Source organism: Mucor velutinosus (genome assembly GCF_035048745.1).
Source record: "Mucor velutinosus strain NIH1002 chromosome Unknown tig00001545, whole genome shotgun sequence".
Taxonomy (NCBI): domain Eukaryota; kingdom Fungi; phylum Mucoromycota; class Mucoromycetes; order Mucorales; family Mucoraceae; genus Mucor; species Mucor velutinosus.
Window position 1 is genome coordinate 167,334 of NW_027041925.1, and position 18,675 is coordinate 186,008.

The 18,675-nt window shown below is 41.4% G+C and overlaps 10 protein-coding genes across 10 annotated transcripts; 3 read left to right on the forward strand and 7 right to left on the reverse strand.

The window, feature by feature from the left end:
* Positions 1 to 101: 101 nt before the first annotated feature.
* ATC70_006210 (uncharacterized protein) lies at positions 102 to 1,228 on the reverse strand (the record flags this gene model as incomplete). The annotated part of the gene is made up of 4 exons (XM_064825489.1): positions 102 to 197; positions 253 to 618; positions 676 to 933; positions 1,019 to 1,228. 4 exons carry the CDS (start codon positions 1,226 to 1,228, stop codon positions 102 to 104), a joined length of 930 nt encoding a protein of 309 aa, XP_064676707.1.
* Positions 1,229 to 1,258: 30 nt separating this feature from the next.
* On the reverse strand, positions 1,259 to 1,713 carry FRS1 (phenylalanine--tRNA ligase subunit beta; the record flags this gene model as incomplete). The annotated part of the gene is made up of 2 exons (XM_064825490.1): positions 1,259 to 1,607; positions 1,673 to 1,713. The coding sequence occupies 2 exons, from the start codon at positions 1,711 to 1,713 to the stop codon at positions 1,259 to 1,261; spliced, it is 390 nt and encodes a 129-aa protein (XP_064676708.1).
* A 774-nt stretch (positions 1,714 to 2,487) lies between these two features.
* On the forward strand, positions 2,488 to 4,753 carry ATC70_006212 (uncharacterized protein; the record flags this gene model as incomplete). The annotated part of the gene is made up of 5 exons (XM_064825491.1): positions 2,488 to 2,658; positions 2,720 to 2,911; positions 2,965 to 3,073; positions 3,126 to 4,157; positions 4,245 to 4,753. 5 exons carry the CDS (start codon positions 2,488 to 2,490, stop codon positions 4,751 to 4,753), a joined length of 2,013 nt encoding a protein of 670 aa, XP_064676709.1.
* A 386-nt stretch (positions 4,754 to 5,139) lies between these two features.
* NUD1 lies at positions 5,140 to 5,872 on the reverse strand (the record flags this gene model as incomplete). The annotated part of the gene is made up of 3 exons (XM_064825492.1): positions 5,140 to 5,627; positions 5,682 to 5,785; positions 5,847 to 5,872. 3 exons carry the CDS (start codon positions 5,870 to 5,872, stop codon positions 5,140 to 5,142), a joined length of 618 nt encoding a protein of 205 aa, XP_064676710.1.
* Positions 5,873 to 6,469: 597 nt separating this feature from the next.
* Positions 6,470 to 7,252, reverse strand: SIP5_2 (SNF1-interacting protein; the record flags this gene model as incomplete). Its single annotated transcript, XM_064825493.1, has 4 exons — positions 6,470 to 6,593; positions 6,652 to 6,879; positions 6,971 to 7,053; positions 7,118 to 7,252. 4 exons carry the CDS (start codon positions 7,250 to 7,252, stop codon positions 6,470 to 6,472), a joined length of 570 nt encoding a protein of 189 aa, XP_064676711.1.
* Positions 7,253 to 7,869: 617 nt separating this feature from the next.
* Positions 7,870 to 8,766, reverse strand: nrf1_2 (GTPase regulator Nrf1; the record flags this gene model as incomplete). Its single annotated transcript, XM_064825494.1, has 4 exons — positions 7,870 to 8,077; positions 8,131 to 8,267; positions 8,333 to 8,510; positions 8,579 to 8,766. 4 exons carry the CDS (start codon positions 8,764 to 8,766, stop codon positions 7,870 to 7,872), a joined length of 711 nt encoding a protein of 236 aa, XP_064676712.1.
* Positions 8,767 to 9,678: 912 nt separating this feature from the next.
* ALG14 (UDP-N-acetylglucosamine transferase subunit) lies at positions 9,679 to 10,371 on the forward strand (the record flags this gene model as incomplete). Its single annotated transcript, XM_064825495.1, has 2 exons — positions 9,679 to 10,020; positions 10,081 to 10,371. 2 exons carry the CDS (start codon positions 9,679 to 9,681, stop codon positions 10,369 to 10,371), a joined length of 633 nt encoding a protein of 210 aa, XP_064676713.1.
* Positions 10,372 to 11,257: 886 nt separating this feature from the next.
* Positions 11,258 to 11,728, reverse strand: LCB2_1 (serine palmitoyltransferase component; the record flags this gene model as incomplete). The annotated part of the gene is made up of 1 exon (XM_064825496.1): positions 11,258 to 11,728. One exon carries the CDS (start codon positions 11,726 to 11,728, stop codon positions 11,258 to 11,260), a length of 471 nt encoding a protein of 156 aa, XP_064676714.1.
* A 2,102-nt stretch (positions 11,729 to 13,830) lies between these two features.
* rsd1 (Phosphatidylinositol-3-phosphatase SAC1) lies at positions 13,831 to 15,299 on the reverse strand (the record flags this gene model as incomplete). Its single annotated transcript, XM_064825497.1, has 3 exons — positions 13,831 to 14,561; positions 14,611 to 14,999; positions 15,058 to 15,299. 3 exons carry the CDS (start codon positions 15,297 to 15,299, stop codon positions 13,831 to 13,833), a joined length of 1,362 nt encoding a protein of 453 aa, XP_064676715.1.
* Positions 15,300 to 15,648: 349 nt separating this feature from the next.
* ATC70_006219 (uncharacterized protein) lies at positions 15,649 to 17,079 on the forward strand (the record flags this gene model as incomplete). The annotated part of the gene is made up of 3 exons (XM_064825498.1): positions 15,649 to 15,807; positions 15,867 to 16,058; positions 16,120 to 17,079. 3 exons carry the CDS (start codon positions 15,649 to 15,651, stop codon positions 17,077 to 17,079), a joined length of 1,311 nt encoding a protein of 436 aa, XP_064676716.1.
* Between the last annotated feature and the right edge of the window lie 1,596 nt (positions 17,080 to 18,675).

Sequence of the window (18,675 nt, forward strand, 5' to 3'; positions counted from 1 at the left end):
CCGTTGTTATTGCTTTAGATGCATCATGGTTTGTTGTTGCAAGCAATCTTGTTTTTTTTTTTTTTATTATGTGTTGTAAAAGAAGACTACCTACTGCTACGTTACAAAAGAGAGCTAAATACTCTGTTATGACGACATATGCTAGGTCCGTATTCGTCGTATTCTGCCTTTGTATGACAAGAGTTATAAAACTCGCCCTACATTGAAATTGAAATCAGTATGTTGCTTGTATCCATGCACACAGGAACTTACAGTAGAGGCCAGCAAACTACCACCAAACCAAACAGCATGGCGCTGCTTCTTGTGAGAGATGACATTGACCTCCATAGGCTTGGCCTTCATATCCGAACCACTGGTCACCTCACTTGCTTGAATACGCTTATCGACAGTACGCTTAATATCACGTTGAAGCCTCTTATCGAATCCCTTGAACATGGTGGAACCTCCAGATAATACAATGTTTTTATATAAACCTCTACGAACATCGATAGGACTGGTTTGAATAACAGTGTCGACAATCTCTGGTAAAGGTGTCAAAAAGTCTGAGCTGGCGATTTCTGGATTGAAGAAGATTTCTGGTGCAAGGAAACGTTCGAAACCGATATCGACAGAGTAGCTCTACTAACGCATGAGATGATCATGGCACGCTTTCATGTTGTATGTGTATGTGCTTACCTTGCCGGTCAAAGAGTGGATGCCATCATATTGCTTGAAGTATTTAGAGGGTTCTTGTTCGTATTTCTTGAACTCTTTGACAATATCAGGACAAACGTAACTGTAATCTTCCTTGATAGCTTGAGCAATGCGGAACGAGTCCTCAGGTGGGATGTTGGTTTCGCCACGCTCGCGAAGTAGATTTTGGACAAAAGAGGTGATATCGCTACCTGCAATGGGTACACTCTTGATTGAACTGGCAATGACATAACCTTCAGCCTGTGTATGATCTAATTAACACACACACACACACACACACACACACACTCTCTCTCTCTCTCTCTCTTTATGATGGACAACTTACAACAGGAATAACATGAGTGACGCCATCACCAGAATCAACCACTGTACCAGTAAGTGTTTGCTCGCTCACTTTGCTAGAGGTCCAAGATGCAGCCAAAGCCAACACAGCCTGAACAGCAATGTAAAGACCTTGCACGTTGAAGGATTCAAACATAATTTCTGCTGTCATTTCACGATTTTCGGGAGCGTTCATGGGAGGTTCAGTCTGCATATATGAACATTGCATTAGTAAATAGCCAAGTCAGTGTACAGTGATACTTGCCATGAGAAAGTAGTGATCTTCGGGCTCACAACGTAAATACTTGAAAATGGATTGTTCCCAGAATCTCTCCATATGATCCCAGTTGTTAATCTGACCATGACGAATGGGATAATTCAAAGCCATTGTCTTGGCTTGTGCAAGTGCTTCATCTCCAATATAAAAGTCGAGATCTTCAATACCACGCTTGGAAGCTAGGTTGTTGCTCAAGAAGGAAGGCTTGCTAGGGATGCCGGGTCTGCCTGTGCTTGAGGGTGATTCGCGGGTAGATATAGCAGTTGGAAACACAAACGAAGGTTCATTGTTGCCACTGAAACCGAGTTTGGTGTACCTAAGATAGGATAGATGAATAACGCGTCTTGCACTGTTTGCATGGAGAGAATGCGCTTGACTTACCCAGTACCGTTATCCATAACTACGACAGGTAAGTTGGTCATTTTTGTCCTTGGTTTTTCTTGATGAGTAAGGTTATTGTGGTTGTAGTAGAGAAAAATAAAAAGGAAACAAAGGTGGAAAATTAATCTAGAGAGAGCCAAGCTCTGTTCAAGTGGAGGAGGAGGAGGTATGTAATGTGTGTGTGTGTGTGCACCCAGTTTTCATACTCCAACTCGGCGATTCAACCCATGATGATGATGCTATATGCTTGGAGATGCCTCAATTTCGTGCGAACGAGTTGCTGTTACTCTGTGAGACGTATATAGACTACATTGCTTCATAGTATGATATGGATTCAATTATGTAATTGGCATCTATCAAGACGAGAGGAAACAGTTGATGCGTTTGAAATGTTGCATTACTAACATGTCGTCCATGATTGCCTGCAAAATCACATCAGATATCGATATTCAGGCTACGAAATAGGGCGCATTTGCTGTGGTAGATATACAGTACATATACCAAGCATGAGACCTCTCATCTTAGAGCTAAACTTATTACTCGGCAGTCGAGATGGTCAGAAATGCCGTGGATGGCTGTCTCGCACACATTGGAGAAGGGGAGTTTCAACCACATTGTCGGGCGCTGTGGTTCTCATCAATGCCCTCCCTACTTGATTTGAGCCTTTCTTCCCCCCCTCCAATGACTCGACCGAGTCATTACACATCCACTGTTGACATGAAACCAATGTCACAAATCATCCGGCAAATATATAACCTGTCAAAAGTGCTAATGCTACCTCTTTTCACCTTTTTATCACCACAACACATTCTACAATGGCAGGCCATGTTACATATGCTTGTCAATGTCTCAATGTCAAAATCCATCTGGCCAACAAGTACTATCTGGACGGCCATGAAAAGTTTAGAAGGGACAAATTTACTCGACTCGAAGAACCACCCATTGCAGGATGGAAATTTGAATTGAGCATGGATGGTGTTATAGTGGTAAGTATTTTATGTCCATTAGAGACTGACGTTACAGCCTAATGCATTACACGATGCATAGGAATACGCAAGCTTAATTCGCTTAAGAGTCATCATGGACAATCCCGAAGGCTGGGTCACTGTCAGTTGTCATAATTGCTCCACCGGTGATGTGTACTCTGTCAAGCGACCCAACACTAAAATTACCTATCCATTCAATCACTCTTTACTGAGCAAGTTTGGAGATCAGGTTATCATTCATAAAGGGACCATTGTAAGTCTGATCTGCGTCTAGATATAGATGTGTTGCTAATAACTATACCGCAGTTTGGCTCAGAGATTGGCAAGCTCCAGAAAAAGGCAACCTACTCCAGCACATTTCACATCATTCTTAATCCAGATTTACCCATCTCACATGTAGCACAGGAAGACGAAGGTACAAAAGACCGAGCGTGCTCATTCTGTTTAGCAACTAACGATGTCTGTAGATGACACTTATGGCCGTGAACTGAAAAAACAGCATAAACATGTGCAGAAACTGCTGAGGCAATCCCTGGTAGACTTGGAAGAGATTACCGAAAAAAGAATTCAAGAATTTCAGCGAGAGCAAGAAATGCTGCTGGTGAGAGAAAAGGAAAAGGCGACCTACGACAGCGCCATACTGTGGCAGCGAATGAAGGAGATTGCAAAGACAGTGCAAGAGGAAGAGCAACGTGTGCGCAGATTAGCACTCCAAAAGACAAAGAACGGCGTGACAGACCAGATCTTGTTTAACTGCATTATAAGCGAGGAAGAGCAAGACCAAACCATTCGAGATACAGCGCTGGATGCCGCAGAAACCGAGATGAAAAGACGCGGATCGCACGTTCATTTTGCGCCGAGCGATTCCTATGAACCAGCATCAGACACGGCAGTAGAGCAAAGAAGACGATCCTCTGCTTTTAAAAGAGATTTGTTTGGTGGTTTTGGGGCACCTATACATCACGGTAGAAGACGATCCAGCTATGTATTGGATGAGAGTGCTATTGCAAACAGTTTCAAAAACACACACCCATTAGAGCCTGTGCCAGAAATGCCACAGTTTCATCGCAGACGCTCGTCTTTGTTGCTTCTGCCACCTCAGCAGCATCCTTCTCACAACAACACACATCCCTTAGCTGAGGCTAATCACCATGTCCATCCTCTTGCGCCAGCACCTGCTGTAGTTCCCATTTGCTCGAATACATCACCTTCGTGGGAGGATGACGAGGAGAATGCCAGTAAAGCACACAATGATAGTAGCGAAGAAGAGTTGTTTCCCTTGGACGAAGATATGCAAGATCTTGGTGAACACAGCCTACTACAGAGCAGAAAACTGTCTAGCAAAAGAAGGCCATCCAGCAAATACATTGAATTTGAAGAAGAAGAAGAAGAAGAGGAAGAACAAGAACAAGAACAAGAACAAGACAAGGAAAGCCATGGACAACAATCAAAGTCAAGGAAGCATACCAGCAAATCAGATCCTCATGATGAGCAACAAGGTACGTTTAGTAGCCATTTTAGAGTATATATATATATATATATATATATATATATATATCTTATTAAGGGCTAAATGTAAACTACAGATCACAGTTTTGCAACGTCTGTTCCTATCACTATTCACCATCCTCCTGCTTTTTCCGTCAAAAACAAAACGGAAGATATGCAAACGTCTGTGCAGAAGAAGCATCCCTCGTCTTCTTTTATACAGCAACCTACCTACTTGAATCCAGCAGCAGAAACAACAGGCCGAAGACCTTCCTTTGTAGGGTTTGATTATGCAGAGGCTGACAGACGAGCTTCTCTCAAATTTCCGCCCTTGAATCTCAAGCGAAATTCAATACATCATGCCATGCCAACCTCTCGTCGTAAAGATGATCATACCCAGCAACAGCAGCAACAGCAGCAACAACATTTAAACAGCAATAAGAACAAGATTGAATTGGAACTAGAAGAAGAGGATGACACGGAACAGGACCAAGATGGACCTATGATACCTCCTCATATTTTAGCTGCTCACACAGTAACCGATGAAACAGAAGCATTGTTTGGCTCTGTGCCTCGCAATAGCACTCGACATAGACCATTAGAATAGCCCATAATAAAAAGAATCATATTTATTTCTCTTGCAGGTGTCTGTTGTGTATAGAATAGAAGGGAGGGTTGGTTGGTAGAAAGTGGCTTTTTGTGATTTCTCTCGCTCTCTCTTTGTGTTTTTTTTTTTTTGCGAGGTACTTAGGAGGTGACAACAAGTAGGGAGACAAAGGAACCAGTGAGTATAGTAGATAAAAAAAAAAGGGGCGGGGCGGATGATAGGTGGAGCATAGCAGTGCTTGAAGAAGAATTACATACAGTAAAGTATATTGGTTTGGTAGTAGGAATAATTGTTAATAGTAGGAATAATAATAGTAGTAGTAGTAATAGTAAGAAAAGATATATGTATATGTATAAGGTAAGAAGACGGGAGAAAAGGGGATAAAGTTACATCAAAATACAACCACAGCAGCCATCATTACGAGTATCTGACATTTCAAAGGCTTCTCTTTGCCCACCCTTTGATCTACCTTCTTGTTCCTTATTCATACGACGAATCTCTCGTACCACCTCGTAAAAAGTATCATCCACTCTGATGCGCTGCTTTGCAGAAGTTTCACTGAAAGGGCAGCCAAAGCTCTTGGCTAAATCTCTGCCTTCTTGGCTGGACACTTGTCGATCACCCTCCAAATCACACTTATTGCCAACCAACACCATGGGGAAAGAATCACGATCCTTGACACGTCTGATTTGCTGGTAAAATGTATTGACTTCTTCAAAGGATAGACGAGATGTGATTGAGTAGACCAAAACAAACCCTTCACCGTTTCGCATGTACTGCTCTCTCATGGCGCTGTACTCCTCTTGACCAGCTGTATCCAGCACATCCAATAAGGCGGTTTCATCATCAATAACGCACTGTTTACGATAGGAATCTAATCGAGGGGCTCAGCATATAAACGTGCTGTTCTGTGCACTATGATACAAACCTTCAATGGTGGGGTCATACTCATCGACAAAGTGAGATTGGATAAATTGGATAGTCAGGGCTGATTTACCAACACCACCACCACCTACAATCACAATTTTGTACCTGAAATGGCAAATAACTCAGATGAATTGATGCAACGTTTTATAGACATCACAATGCTTACTCTCGAAGAAATGATGCTTTTGACATTAGAATATATACTTGACCCTAACTGGACAGCAACGAGAAAGAAGAAAGAAGAAAGAAGAAAACAAGAGAAAGAGAAGAGGAAACAAAAAGGAAAAAAAGAAATAAACACGTACAATAAAAAAAAGGAGGAGGCATTACAAAGCAAGTGTTCTGTAACACGCTGCATGAGATGAGTTTCCCTTAATAGATGTTCGTTCTACAGAAGATTAAATTATTGTATTGCATTAGAAAAGTCAATGTACCATTGTCTTTATATATATAAATCAAGCATGTTTAGTCTCCTTGCAATGTTGATTATATGCCCCTCCCAATCACTCTCCTTACATCAGTTGTTCCATGTAGATGAGTATGATGCGCATGTTTGTTGTGGTAGTTGCCAGCCTAGAGCCAGTTAGCATGTCCCTCTCCTCCTCGCCCCTTTCTCTGATCTGACCCGCCCTAGTTTTCCAGGCAATTTGTATAAAAGCCATCGCTCTTGACCCACCCACCCACTCACACACATATTACAAAGTTTATCTAATAAAAATGATCGTGTGATATTATATTTTCCTTTTTTACTTGAACAAAAAAAAAAGATTGATTGTATATCTATCTAATTTAGAAGAGATCGGCGTTAGCAGGGAACTCAAAGACGACATCCTTGCCAGTGAGCTTCTTGTAAACAGCAGAGAAGGTATCGAGCTTGTACTCGAGAGAGGTGGCATCCTTAGCATCAAGGAAACTATGTACAATAAAAGGGTCAATCCATGCTCCATTCCCGTAAACCTTTGAATACTTACACCTTGAGGGTCTTGGAGCCATCAACCTTTTGACGAAGTCTCTTACCGACAATTTCGGTAGGGTAAACCATATCGTCCAAGATGGCATCGTGGACAGCGGTCAAAGTACGAGATCTGGGACGGGGTTGCTTACCGTTGTTACGACGACCAGGAACAGCCAAGATACGACGTTGAGCAACAAAGACAACATGACGATCAGAGAACTTCTTTTCGAGTTCACGAGTGAGCCTGTAAGCACACAGCCATGTTAGATCTCTCTCTCTCTCTTTTTTTTTTTTTTTTTTTTTTAACTCTCTAAGCTCCAATTGCTCAAACTTACTTTTGTTGAATCTTGTTGAAGCTCTTGAGCATGGGGACGGGAACAAAGATGACAAGAGCCTTCTTACCAGCACCGAGTTCGACCTATTCAACATACACTGTCAATGCCACAAATTCCACATGTCATCTATTCGCATTCAATTCATACCTCCTTGGCGCTAGAGATAACGAGAGCACGGAGCTCAGGGACACTGGACTCCAAGTCAACAAGAGCTTGGGCAACAGCGAGTTCAGTCTCGTCAGCAGGGGCGGCATTGGCCTTTTGGATTTTGTGCGAAGCCATGATCGTCTTATATACTATACATGTAAGAAAAAAATGTCAGTGCATCATTGAATCAAATGTCACCCCTATAGATCCATCCATTTATTTTATCATCCATCTCGACTGTATATCCAGCACCCATGTCTCTATCGCTTCCATCCATATACACATCTCACCCATAGTCATCTACATACGTTTTAGGACCCGGAAAAGAGAGAGTACTTTGACGGATGCCTCATTGACCTCTTTTTCTTTGTTAGAATCCCTCCCCACCTGGTTTTTGGCATTCAGTGTGGCCCGCTCAGCTAATTGGGCGGTTCGGCGCTTATTGAATTCCATCTTGACAGATTCAACCTGTATTCTTTCAACAGACTTGCCATGGATGGCTATCACTCGATGTACAAGGCAGTGCTGGATCGCTACACGCATTCACCATAACGGAGCACATGATTGTCAGTGCGAGCACTAAACAGCGCAAAACTCTAGAGCGTCTATCACATGCAGAACATACATTTGGCATTATCAGATCCAGAAATAAAGATTTACAAATAGTGCAAATTAAAAACCAAGAGATGTTTATTCTTGCTATGCAAAAAAAATATGTAAAATATAAAAAAAAAATCGCAGCATCATGACCTTTAGGCTTCGGTCTTTGCAGGGGCAGCTTCAGTAGAATCAGTTTCTTCGGTGTTGGCCTTAGCTTCAGCAGTGGCATCAGCGGCAGCAGCATTCTCCTCAAGAGAAGCAGCAGCCAAAGCAGCAGCAACCTTGGCAGGAGATTCACCATGAGCAGTGAACTCGATAGGAATGTCTTCAGCGAGATTGAGAGTGGCTCTAAGTTCTTGGCTGTAGGAGGTGTTAATTTCTAGGTATGTTGACTACAATGCGATTCCAATTACCTAATCTTTTCAATCTTCTCTTCATCATCAGAGGTCTTTACCCACAAGGCGATTCTGTAGAAAGACTTGCGAACAGAGATAACAGCACCACAGATCTCTTCATCAGTAGCTAATTGCTCACCAATAACAGCCAAAAGCTGGGTGAGGCGACAAAAAGGAGCAATTTAGCAACTTTGACCAAGTCAACATGTATAGATCTTACAAGGTACATCCAATATTCGTTAATGGCATCACCAGCCTTGTTCTTGGGGAATTGAATACCAAATTTGCCACCTTCAGCATTGGCCTCATCCTCCCATTCAGGACGAATACCTTGCTTGAAGAGATGGTAGTTGGAACTAGGGCCGAGATGATTGACCTTGGCTACATTATTGAAAGTGCTGATCTATGCATGAGCATATATATATATATATATATATAAATGTATCAATCCATTACTATGGCTCACCTCCAAAAGTCTTCAACAGTGTCAATGTTGATGATTTCCTTCAAATTGTCAGCCCAAGATTGAGCGCTGGCCTTCTTTCCAGGGTTATCAAACCACAATGTCCAAGTGTTTTGAAGAGGGTGCTTGACAGTGTAGTCGATAGTCTCGCTCAGTTGAAGCACTTCAGGTGATTGAGCAGCAGCAGCCATTTTTTTTGCAAATCTGTAATGTGTCAAACCAGGAAAAAACTTTTTTTTTTTATTCTGTAGCCATTGCTTTTTGGGGAGCTGCCTCTGCTCTCCTTCTTCTGCCCACACACACAGGGCCCTTTCTTTCTCCACCAGATCAGAATGCTTCTGCCCGGCTCTAGTGCAAAGGATTTAGCCCTGTGACTCCAACATGTGCGAACCGAACTCTTTTGAAAAGAACATCCCTTGGTAGGTAAATCAGAGAAACCCAAACGTGGAAGTTGGAGGGAACATTGGACTCGCGACGTGCGATAAATTGTGAAAGCAATCGCTATTGATGAACTGTCTTTCCCCCATTTGACGAGTCATGAAGGTGTGTAATAGCAACCATTCAACCACAATATACACAGATCAAGAATCAATGCTAGATATGATGGATGGATTGATTCAACTTTGATCTCATATATATATATGCTTGGATGGATGATTTTCAGCAATAAATTTACTTATATACAATTCCATTCTATAGTTGAACATCGCCAACCCAGCCACTGGCTGCCAAAAGTTGATTGAAATCGAGGATGAGCGTCGTCTGTAAGTAGCATTAGTGTATAAGCTTGTATTGTGGATATATATATGTGTATGTGTGTATGTGTGTGTGTGTGCGTGTTTAGGTGTATCTGTTTGCAGCATTGGATAGTAGACACAGTCGATTGAGGACGTTGGAGCAACTCAACATACTGGTCATTTTGCACCTACGAATATTCACCTTTAGAAATCACTTTTAATTGAAGAGAAAGACTCGGTGACACGGCAACAAACAAACGAATGATTATACATACACACATATACCACATATACATGGCACAACTCACTCAGCGTGTTCAACTGACGAATTTATTCGATTATAGCCGTGGTTTCTACGATAAGCGTATGGCCCAAGAGGTCTCTGGCGATTCTCTCGGTGATGAATTCAAGGGTTACGTTTTCCGTATCTCTGGTGGTAACGATAAGCAAGGTTTCCCCATGAAGCAAGGTGTCCTTTTGCCTCACCGTGTTCGCCTCTTGTTGTCCAAGGGTCACTCTTGTTATCGTCCTCGCCGTACTGGTGAGCGCAAGAGAAAGTCTGTCCGTGGTTGTATTGTCGGTTCTGACCTGTCTGTCTTGTCTCTCGTTGTTGTCAAGCAAGGTGAGCAAGACATTCCCGGTTTGACTGATACCACCGTCCCCAAGCGTCTCGGTCCCAAGCGTGCTTCCAAGATCAGAAAGTTCTTTGTAAGTTGACATGTTGATTTGTGTATTTTGTATAGACCCCCAACTCAATGTTTCCTATAGAACTTGACCAAGGAAGATGATGTCCGCAAGTATGTCATTCGTCGTGAGGTTCAACCCAAGGCTGAGGGTAAGAAGGCTTACACCAAGGCCCCCAAGATCCAACGTCTTGTCACTCCTCTTACTCTTCAACGTAAGAGACACAGACAAGCTCTCAAGCGCAGAAGAGCTGAGGCTTCTCGTGAGGCCGAGTCCGAGTACAAGCAATTGCTCGCCAAGCGTGTCAAGGAGTCCAAGCAAGAGAAGATTGAGCGTCGTCGTACCTCTTCCATGCAAAAGTCTGCTTCTGCTTAAGCATTTTCTTTTCTTTCCTCCCCCTTCGATACTACAATCAACTTGGTATAATAAAAAAAAAGTAATCATTTTTGTTTGCGACCATAATGTATAGCGTTTGTGTGAATGAGAATTGCTTTCAAATAGGATGGGATTTGTTAGCTGCATGATGACGGAAAAAGGCATGGTTGGAAGACTCAAGTTGACGCATTCATTTAACGAGGTTCATTTTGTATTGTAAATGCCAACATGGCGGCACGTTAGAAAAGTTTCCGCAGATTGCCGTAGTGGCTGTATACAAAAATTGGTATTCATCCAACAGTAATATAACGCTGTAATATGGCAAGAGAGTTGCAATGCATAATTTAGAGTAGATGTCGATTTCAAGATACAACACCTGAATTTCTAATTGAACTACTTGTGCAGTCATTATATGATCTTTAAGCATTATGAGACGCATTATTAGCTTGTCATGTCAATTCTATATGCTTCCACAAGAGCAGCAGTTGGGGTTTTCGATGAACTGCATGCATTACTAGTAGGATACTGTTGCGTCGACATCTCAAGGAGCAGAGTAACGCATTTAATGAAATAAATACGTTCAACTGTAATTTGATGCAAAACTAAAAACTTTTTGATGGAGTCAAGTATCTACAGTATCATCTCAATCCGGAACATTAGCTTGGCCTAGTTGAGTTTGACATCGCTGTTCATAGAGAATCTAGGTGTTATTGACAGATCTAGAGGCGAAAAATGTGTCCTGTACTTTCACTGATAGAGGAAATTGCTCTTGCAGCAAACTTCTAATTTGACTCTTGTTAATATTACCAAAGTGTCCTGGTATGAGCTTTTTGTTGCTGTTCTTCTAATCCCTACTGGAACTTTGCCCAACTTTAGACACAATTAATCAGCAATCAGTAGGCATCATATCTGAAAATATTGATATAGTGGCCAGCTGCATACATAGGGTTTCAATTGTAGTCATTGTGCCCAAGATAGAGTAGAATTTAAAACAGATGAAAGTAATTGAAGTTTGCTTGGTGCAATTGGATATCATTTGCTGACGATGAGGGATATACAACTTGGAGAAGGCTGCTAAAACCTCAAACTCTTCAGCTGTAGTGGGGACAGTGTTGTAGACAACAGCCCTCATTGCTTCTAAAAGATCTGTTTCCTTGATATTTTCTTGCTGTTCCACTTTCTCAGTCTCTTCTTTCGTCATCCAAGCCTTCTTGAGATGGTACCTGAATTTAGGATCAGCACCAGATTTAACACGAAAGTAGCCAGGTTTGGCTGAATTGCCAATGATAATGGGTTCATATTTGTCTGAACCATCAGCATTACATAAAAAGACAACCGCCAACCTTGCTTTGTCCATCTTGGCTCCTGCTGTATATGCTCACCAAGCTATTATGGCCAGGTAGCTCCATGTCTAACAGTTACAATTACGTACTACAGAAGCCGGTTTCCCATACATCTAGAAATGACCAACTCAAAGAGAAGAAAATTGTGCAGGAAGGTAAAAACAAAGAGAACAATAGAATAGACAACATCATATCTCTTATAATGGAAAGGTCTCATTCAATTCTTCAATATATATACTGCAAAACGTTCAAAAAGATGTAGACAAACAAAGTATACCCTTTCAAAAATTTAAAGAACTGAGTACCGTACAAGGCGAATAAACCACCGGCAAAGCCGGCATTAGGGAGGGGGTTTGGAGGGGGATGCTAAGCCCATCCACTAAGAACATAACTCATCAAATTCAACATTTGGTAGCATTGACTTATAAGGCGGTTTTACCGTAGCCAAGCAAAGGCGTAAAACCATAGTGTGCAAGCAGCGAATTCGGGTTTTCATTTCCATTGTTAATAAACTTACCAGCAGCATACTATATCTCATCAAAATTTGCATGAATCAGCTTTACCGAAATCAATATGCCTCCTGTTCCAATTAGAAGTTGCACAGACTGCAAAACTGCCCTTCCAGAAGACTTTCGCTGCTAAAGATGTGTATCATGCCCTGTAAATAAAAGCTATAAAGCAAACCATAACCAAATTGGATAGTTTTCAAGCCTTCATATCTTGACATGTAGACCTTTCTGAGCCACCAGAATGACGCTCAATTGTTGTACTCGAGTAGTAGTAACTTCCTGACACCGTTGCTCAACTTTATGGGCCAAAAAAAACATGGCCTAAAATCGACCAAAAAGCATGAAGTACCCCTCATGATTTCCATCAAAAATCAAACGATCGCTTTTTTCACCTTAAAAATGAAGACTTTTACTATGGTATATAGTAACTCAAAATGCTTCCCTCGTTCCAAAGCAACCTCTGAGACTACTTTTATGAGGCCTTCGTATGCAAAATATGGCTATTTTCGCCAAAACCTTCATTTCATATTTTACCAAATTGTTCAACAATTTCATTCATAAAACCTATTACAATTAGCACCATTGGAAGCGCCTTGAAAAGTACTCCAAGAGTGTATTAGGAAGCGTAGGGTGATCATTACAGTTTAGATAGTCGAATATCAAAAGATAGATTAAAGAAGTCGACAGAAGACAATATCTGTCCAATCTTGAACAGAAAATATAAGCTGAGTTTGAATCAATTTTGGCAGCGGCATTGCTGCTGGCTGGCCTAAATGCTTTGCTCATGATGACAATGATGATTACGATGCTGAATAAATGGGGATCATGGAATTAAAAGGACAATTGCTTAACCCAAATACTTTTTTGGGGGAGCTTTGCCTCATGAAGGAGTCTTTTGCAAGGACAATATCTTAAAAAAGTAGCTGTAAATCTTACACAAGTTCTATACTTACTTATGACCAGCTTTATGATGTCGCTATCTTATTAAGAGTATCAGCAGCAGCGAATGGTAGTATGATCAGAAAATGGAGATCGTAGTGTACAGATGCTGAATTTTCTTTCATATCCTCTCAATAATAATAGGCTTCGTTTGATATCAGTGTAAGCAAAAAGGGTGCTGAGAAAGATACCTCCTCTCCTCCTCGTGGCTCTGATATAGCCTTTCTTTTACTAACTAATAATTGATTGTTTAGAATCTACTTGATATACGAAATTTTATTTTATCTGATTTAAAATGTCTTCAGCGAGAGCCCGCAGGGCGACGCGGAAAACAAGCGTAGCGAGATAGATCGACTAGTAAAGTTACACATACTACTTAAAAACAGAAGAGTCTCAAAATCCAGTTGTGTAAAAGAGAGCTTAGTATGACAAGCTATTCTCTTAGCATATATGTAGTGATCATCTGTGGTTATCACATCTCTGTGGTTGAAGCAATGTCATTTAGTGCAAGTGAAAAATATAGGTATCAGATGAGGCTATTATAGTATATCTAGTTGATAACTCGCCATCCTCCCTTCAAACCAGCAAAAATAAGATCAACTAGCACGGGCCAAGTGGTATGATAACTTTTTTTTATTTCTAACTATGTTACATAATTCTACTGATATCTACCATTGAGTGATATCCACCTCGGCTTCGCCAAATAAGCTCGTCTTTGTAGCCTTGACCACCTCGCCTTGTTCAAGCTCCTCATCTGTAATTGTAGAGGAACTGTAAATTTCAGGCACCACACGCTTGATAAAGTTCAACAAATGACGGTTGATTTGATCAAACTCAAGCAAGAAGCCATCATGTCCATCAGGAGAGTCAATCACAATCATTTCAGTGTCTGCCATACCCTCAGCCAACTCATACTGCTCAGAAATGGTGAACAGACCGTCTGATTCAATGCCAATCACCAGAGCAGGTTGAGCAATTGATGCCAAAATATCGAAATAATCGCCTCTTCCACGAGAAAGATCGTGCGAATCCATTTTACGAGTCAAAGCGATGTAGCAATTGGCATCGAAGCGATTGATAAACTTAGTGCCTTGATATCTCAAGTAAGACTGAGCTGAGAAAACAAAGGGTGTTGGCATGGATGGATTGTTGATGGTAGGTGTTTTGGTGTTTTCCTTTTCAGCTGATTCGGGAGGACTGGTGGCACGATGGCCATCATTGTGGATCAAGCGATTGGCCTCTCTTGGTGAGTGTGGTCTACTGGTAGGCTTCATGTCTGCTGCTTTGCGGCCAAATCGTGATTCAAACGAGTTGCGGGATCTATAAGTGAGTAGAGCAGACATGCGTGCAGCTGATAATCCGACATTGGGAGGGGTTTCATCCGTGTAATACCCATCCGCTAAACAACATGAGTATGTGGAAACCAAGATACAGCATGAACAACTTACCATAGTTTGGATCACTGTAAATAGACTGACGTTGAGCTTCACCCCAACTGATACCCCAGGCTGAATGGCGCCCTGATGTGGCAATAGGCACAATGGTGCGCACATAATCCTGACCCATCTGAGCCCATTCCAGCACTTGCATACCACCCATGGATCCGCCCACACATACAGCAATTTGCTTGACGCCGAGATGATCCAAGATAAGACGATGAAGAGCGACATCGTCTCTCACACTCACCAAAGGGAATTCGGGGCCGTATATATCACCCGTCTCTGGATTGATTGTCAATGGAGAAGCAGAGCCATAAGGGGAGCCGAGTACGTTGCAGCAGACGATAAAGAACTTTGTATAGTCAAAGGCTCTTCTAGGACCCATCAATGGACCCCACCTAGTATGCAACCATGTCAGTCTCCAATGTCCCATTATGCATAAAAACTCCACCTTACCAATCTTCGACATCAGCACTGCCAGTGAGCGCATGGCAGATTACCATGCAATTGTCAGCCTTGTTATTCAATTTGCCCCACGTCTTCCAGGCAATCGGAATGTTGGTAAGTGTTACGCCTGATTCGAGTGTATATTCTGGTATGATGGTGATGTTCTGATCAGGTATAAGCTTCACCAGCTTGTTCTTTGATTCCTGGAGCGGTAACTCATTTACAGTTGCATAAGTTTTGTATTCTTGCATGATATGTTGAATAGTTGAATAGAACACACAAGCTTCTTTTTTTGTTGAAAATAAAGAATATACGAAAAGAAAGAAAGAAAGAAAAAAAAGAGATGATGATGGCCAAACTGATGGCATCTCCATTTTCATAGCCTTCATAAATTGATTGTCCAGTAAAAAGCATAATGCACATGTCCAATCAGAGAACTTGAAGATGACACAAAATCTCTCTTTGCTTTGTTTAGAATCTATTGCTGGAGTGACGTTTATACACGCCTTGAATCTGTCTTCTTTAAAAGGCCATCACCGAGTCAGAATCCCTTCCCTTTTTACTCTTTAGCTTTTTTTTTTTTTCTACATCACATACAACATGTCTGAAGCAATTCCCGAAACTCGTGCCCGTGGCTCCTCTTTCACTCAAAACAAGCCCAAGGTGCTTAGACCCTTCAAGACATCTGAAGTCAAAATCTTGTTGTTGGAAAATGTCAATGCCACTGCTGTGGATGCTTTCAAGAAGCAAGGCTATCAGGTAAAGACCACAGTTTGACATGGAGATCCAGTAGCTGTGATCTAACAACAAGGCAATAGGTTGAAACTTTCTCCAAGGCTTTGGTGGGTGATGAGTTGATCAGCAAGATTAAGGATGTACACATTATCGGTATTCGCTCCAAGACAAAGCTCACCAAGGCTGTCTTGGATGAAGCAAAGAACCTTTTAGGTATCGGTTGTTTCTGCATTGGTACAAATCAAGTGGATCTCAAGGCTGCTGCAGACAAGGGTGTAAGTATAATATACCAAGATGGGGCGTAGAGAACACGATGACTCACTGTTATCATTCCAGATTGCTGTATTTAATTCTCCCTTTAGTAACTCCAGATCAGTCGCAGAGTTAGTCATTGGTGAACTGATCACACTCGCCCGTCAATTAGGCGATCGTAACACAGAAATGCACCAGGGTATTTGGAATAAGGTCTCCAAGAACTGCTACGAGATTAGACACAAGGTATTGGGTATTGTTGGCTATGGCCACATTGGTGCACAACTCTCTGTCTTGGCTGAAGCCATGGGTATGACAGTCTACTTTTACGATATTCAACAGATCATGCCTCTCGGTCAAGCCAAGCCTGTAGAGTCCTTGGAGGAGCTGTTGGCCATCTCTGATTTTGTGTCTCTTCATGTGCCAGAGACGGAAGACACAAAGAACATGATTGGCGAGCGTGAAATCATGAACCACATGAAGAAGGGATCCTATCTCTTGAACAATGCTCGTGGTACCGTGGTCCAAATTGCTGCTCTTGCAAAGGGCTTGCAATCTGGCCATCTTGCTGGTGCTGCCATTGATGTCTATCCCAAGGAGCCTGCTGCCAATGGTCCCAACTTTAATGACTACCCTGATTTATTGTCTGCCAACAACTTGATCATGACTCCTCACATTGGTGGTTCCACTGAAGAAGCCCAAAGCATGATTGGTATCGAGGTTTCCACTGCTTTAACCAAGTTTATTAATGAAGGCTCTTCTCTTGGTGCTGTCAACTTTCCTGAAATCGATTTGCGTGCTATTTCTCAAGACGACAAGGACACTGTCCGTGTTCTCTACATCCACCGCAACATCCCCGGTGTCCTCAGAGCCATCAATGAGATTTTCGCTGAGCACAATGTCGAAAAGCAATATTCTGATTCAAAGGGTGAGATTGCTTATGTGATGGCAGATATCTCAAATGTTACACAACAACATTTGGAATCACTTTACAATGCTATTGTTGCTACTCCTGCTAATATCAAGACCCGTGTTCTTTATTAAGCATATGTACATTTATCTTTTTACCAAAAAATAAAATTATATACATTTCTATAGATCATTCTATATATTCTGCTGATTGTGAGTCATCATCATCAATTTGCATGCCTTGTCAAAATGAACAAATGTTTCATCTCAGCTCCAATGTTTCAACTCTAAACAAGCCTTGTGTTCCTGGCATAAAACTCCACGTTTGTGTTCACCGGGATGACCATATAAAATGCTATCCTAACCATCGCTTGATCTTCAAGTGATGACTGGTTCCATCCAAGACATTATGTTTCGATGTCTTTGATACCAACAGCCATAGCAGTGATGTCCATTTTGCGAACATATTGCCTACGAAATTTCGTTTTTTTTTTTTTTAGCTCATTGACATGGAAAGTCAAAAAAAAAAGAACAGGCTGATACGGGCCACCTTAGAAATTCTTATGGGCCATCTACTGAATCAGAATTTGTCAACTCTCAAGCAGATTGCAACCATCATCCCCGATGAATGGTCTGATGCAATTTTTAAGAATATCTTCATCGCATACCAAAACAGCTTTTCAGCCGATGGCAATAGTATCTTTAAACGAACCACCGACACGCATACAGCCTACATGCCATGTTGAAATGCTGCAAACCATAATTAGCAAGTTGCGATCACAAATTTTTTGGTGGTGAGTCTGGTTAACTGGCTTTGTCAAAAATAAAATGCCTAACAAGAGCAAAAGAAAGTATTAAGGCTAAGATATAGTCCTTTTGACATGATAATCCCTATCTAATCAGTATCCCAATTACCATTGTCATCATCATTGTCATCAACAGAAAGGCATTTGGGTAAGCCAGCAGCAGCGACGCCTGCCTGCCAAAATTAATTCAACCTCAGCTTACTTTTTTCTGTTCAAGATTGGCCAGATTTCGTCCTTTTTCGAATTGATTGAACTATTTTGCGAGATTTGACTATATAGATTGTGATGATCACCCAACGCTTCCTAATACATTCTTGGAGTGCTTTTCAAGGCGCTTCCAATGGTGCTCATTGTAATAGATGTTTTGACTGAAATTATTGAACAATTCGGTAAAATATGAAATGAGGTTATTAGCGAAAATAGCCAGATTTTGCATATGAAAGCCTCATAAAAGTAGTCTCTGTTGAGTCTGTAGCGGTTGCGGACATTCAGTAACTCAGCAAGAGTTGGATCATGATTTACATTGTTTCTCACTGTCTACATTAGGACATTAGGTTCGACACAGAAGTGAATCATATAATCGATTATGATGGTCTCTGATAGTGAAGGATAATGATGGCTACAGATCGTATCATCATGGCTGATTGAACGAATCAGATCCTTCAATTGACTGATATTAGATAAACATGATACGATGTATTGACTCAGTTGAAACAACAAGATAGATTGATGATTCATCAGTAATGATCTCTTATAAATAGGATGTGTTTGAATCAGTTAATAAATCTGAAGTTTTCGTATCTGGTTACTTTTTATAGTCTTCCTTTTTTGAAATCTATCTTATTTTGTTAATACTGTATCTTTGAATACAACAGTCTCAGAGGTTGCTTTGGAACGAGGAAAACATTTTGATTTGATATACACC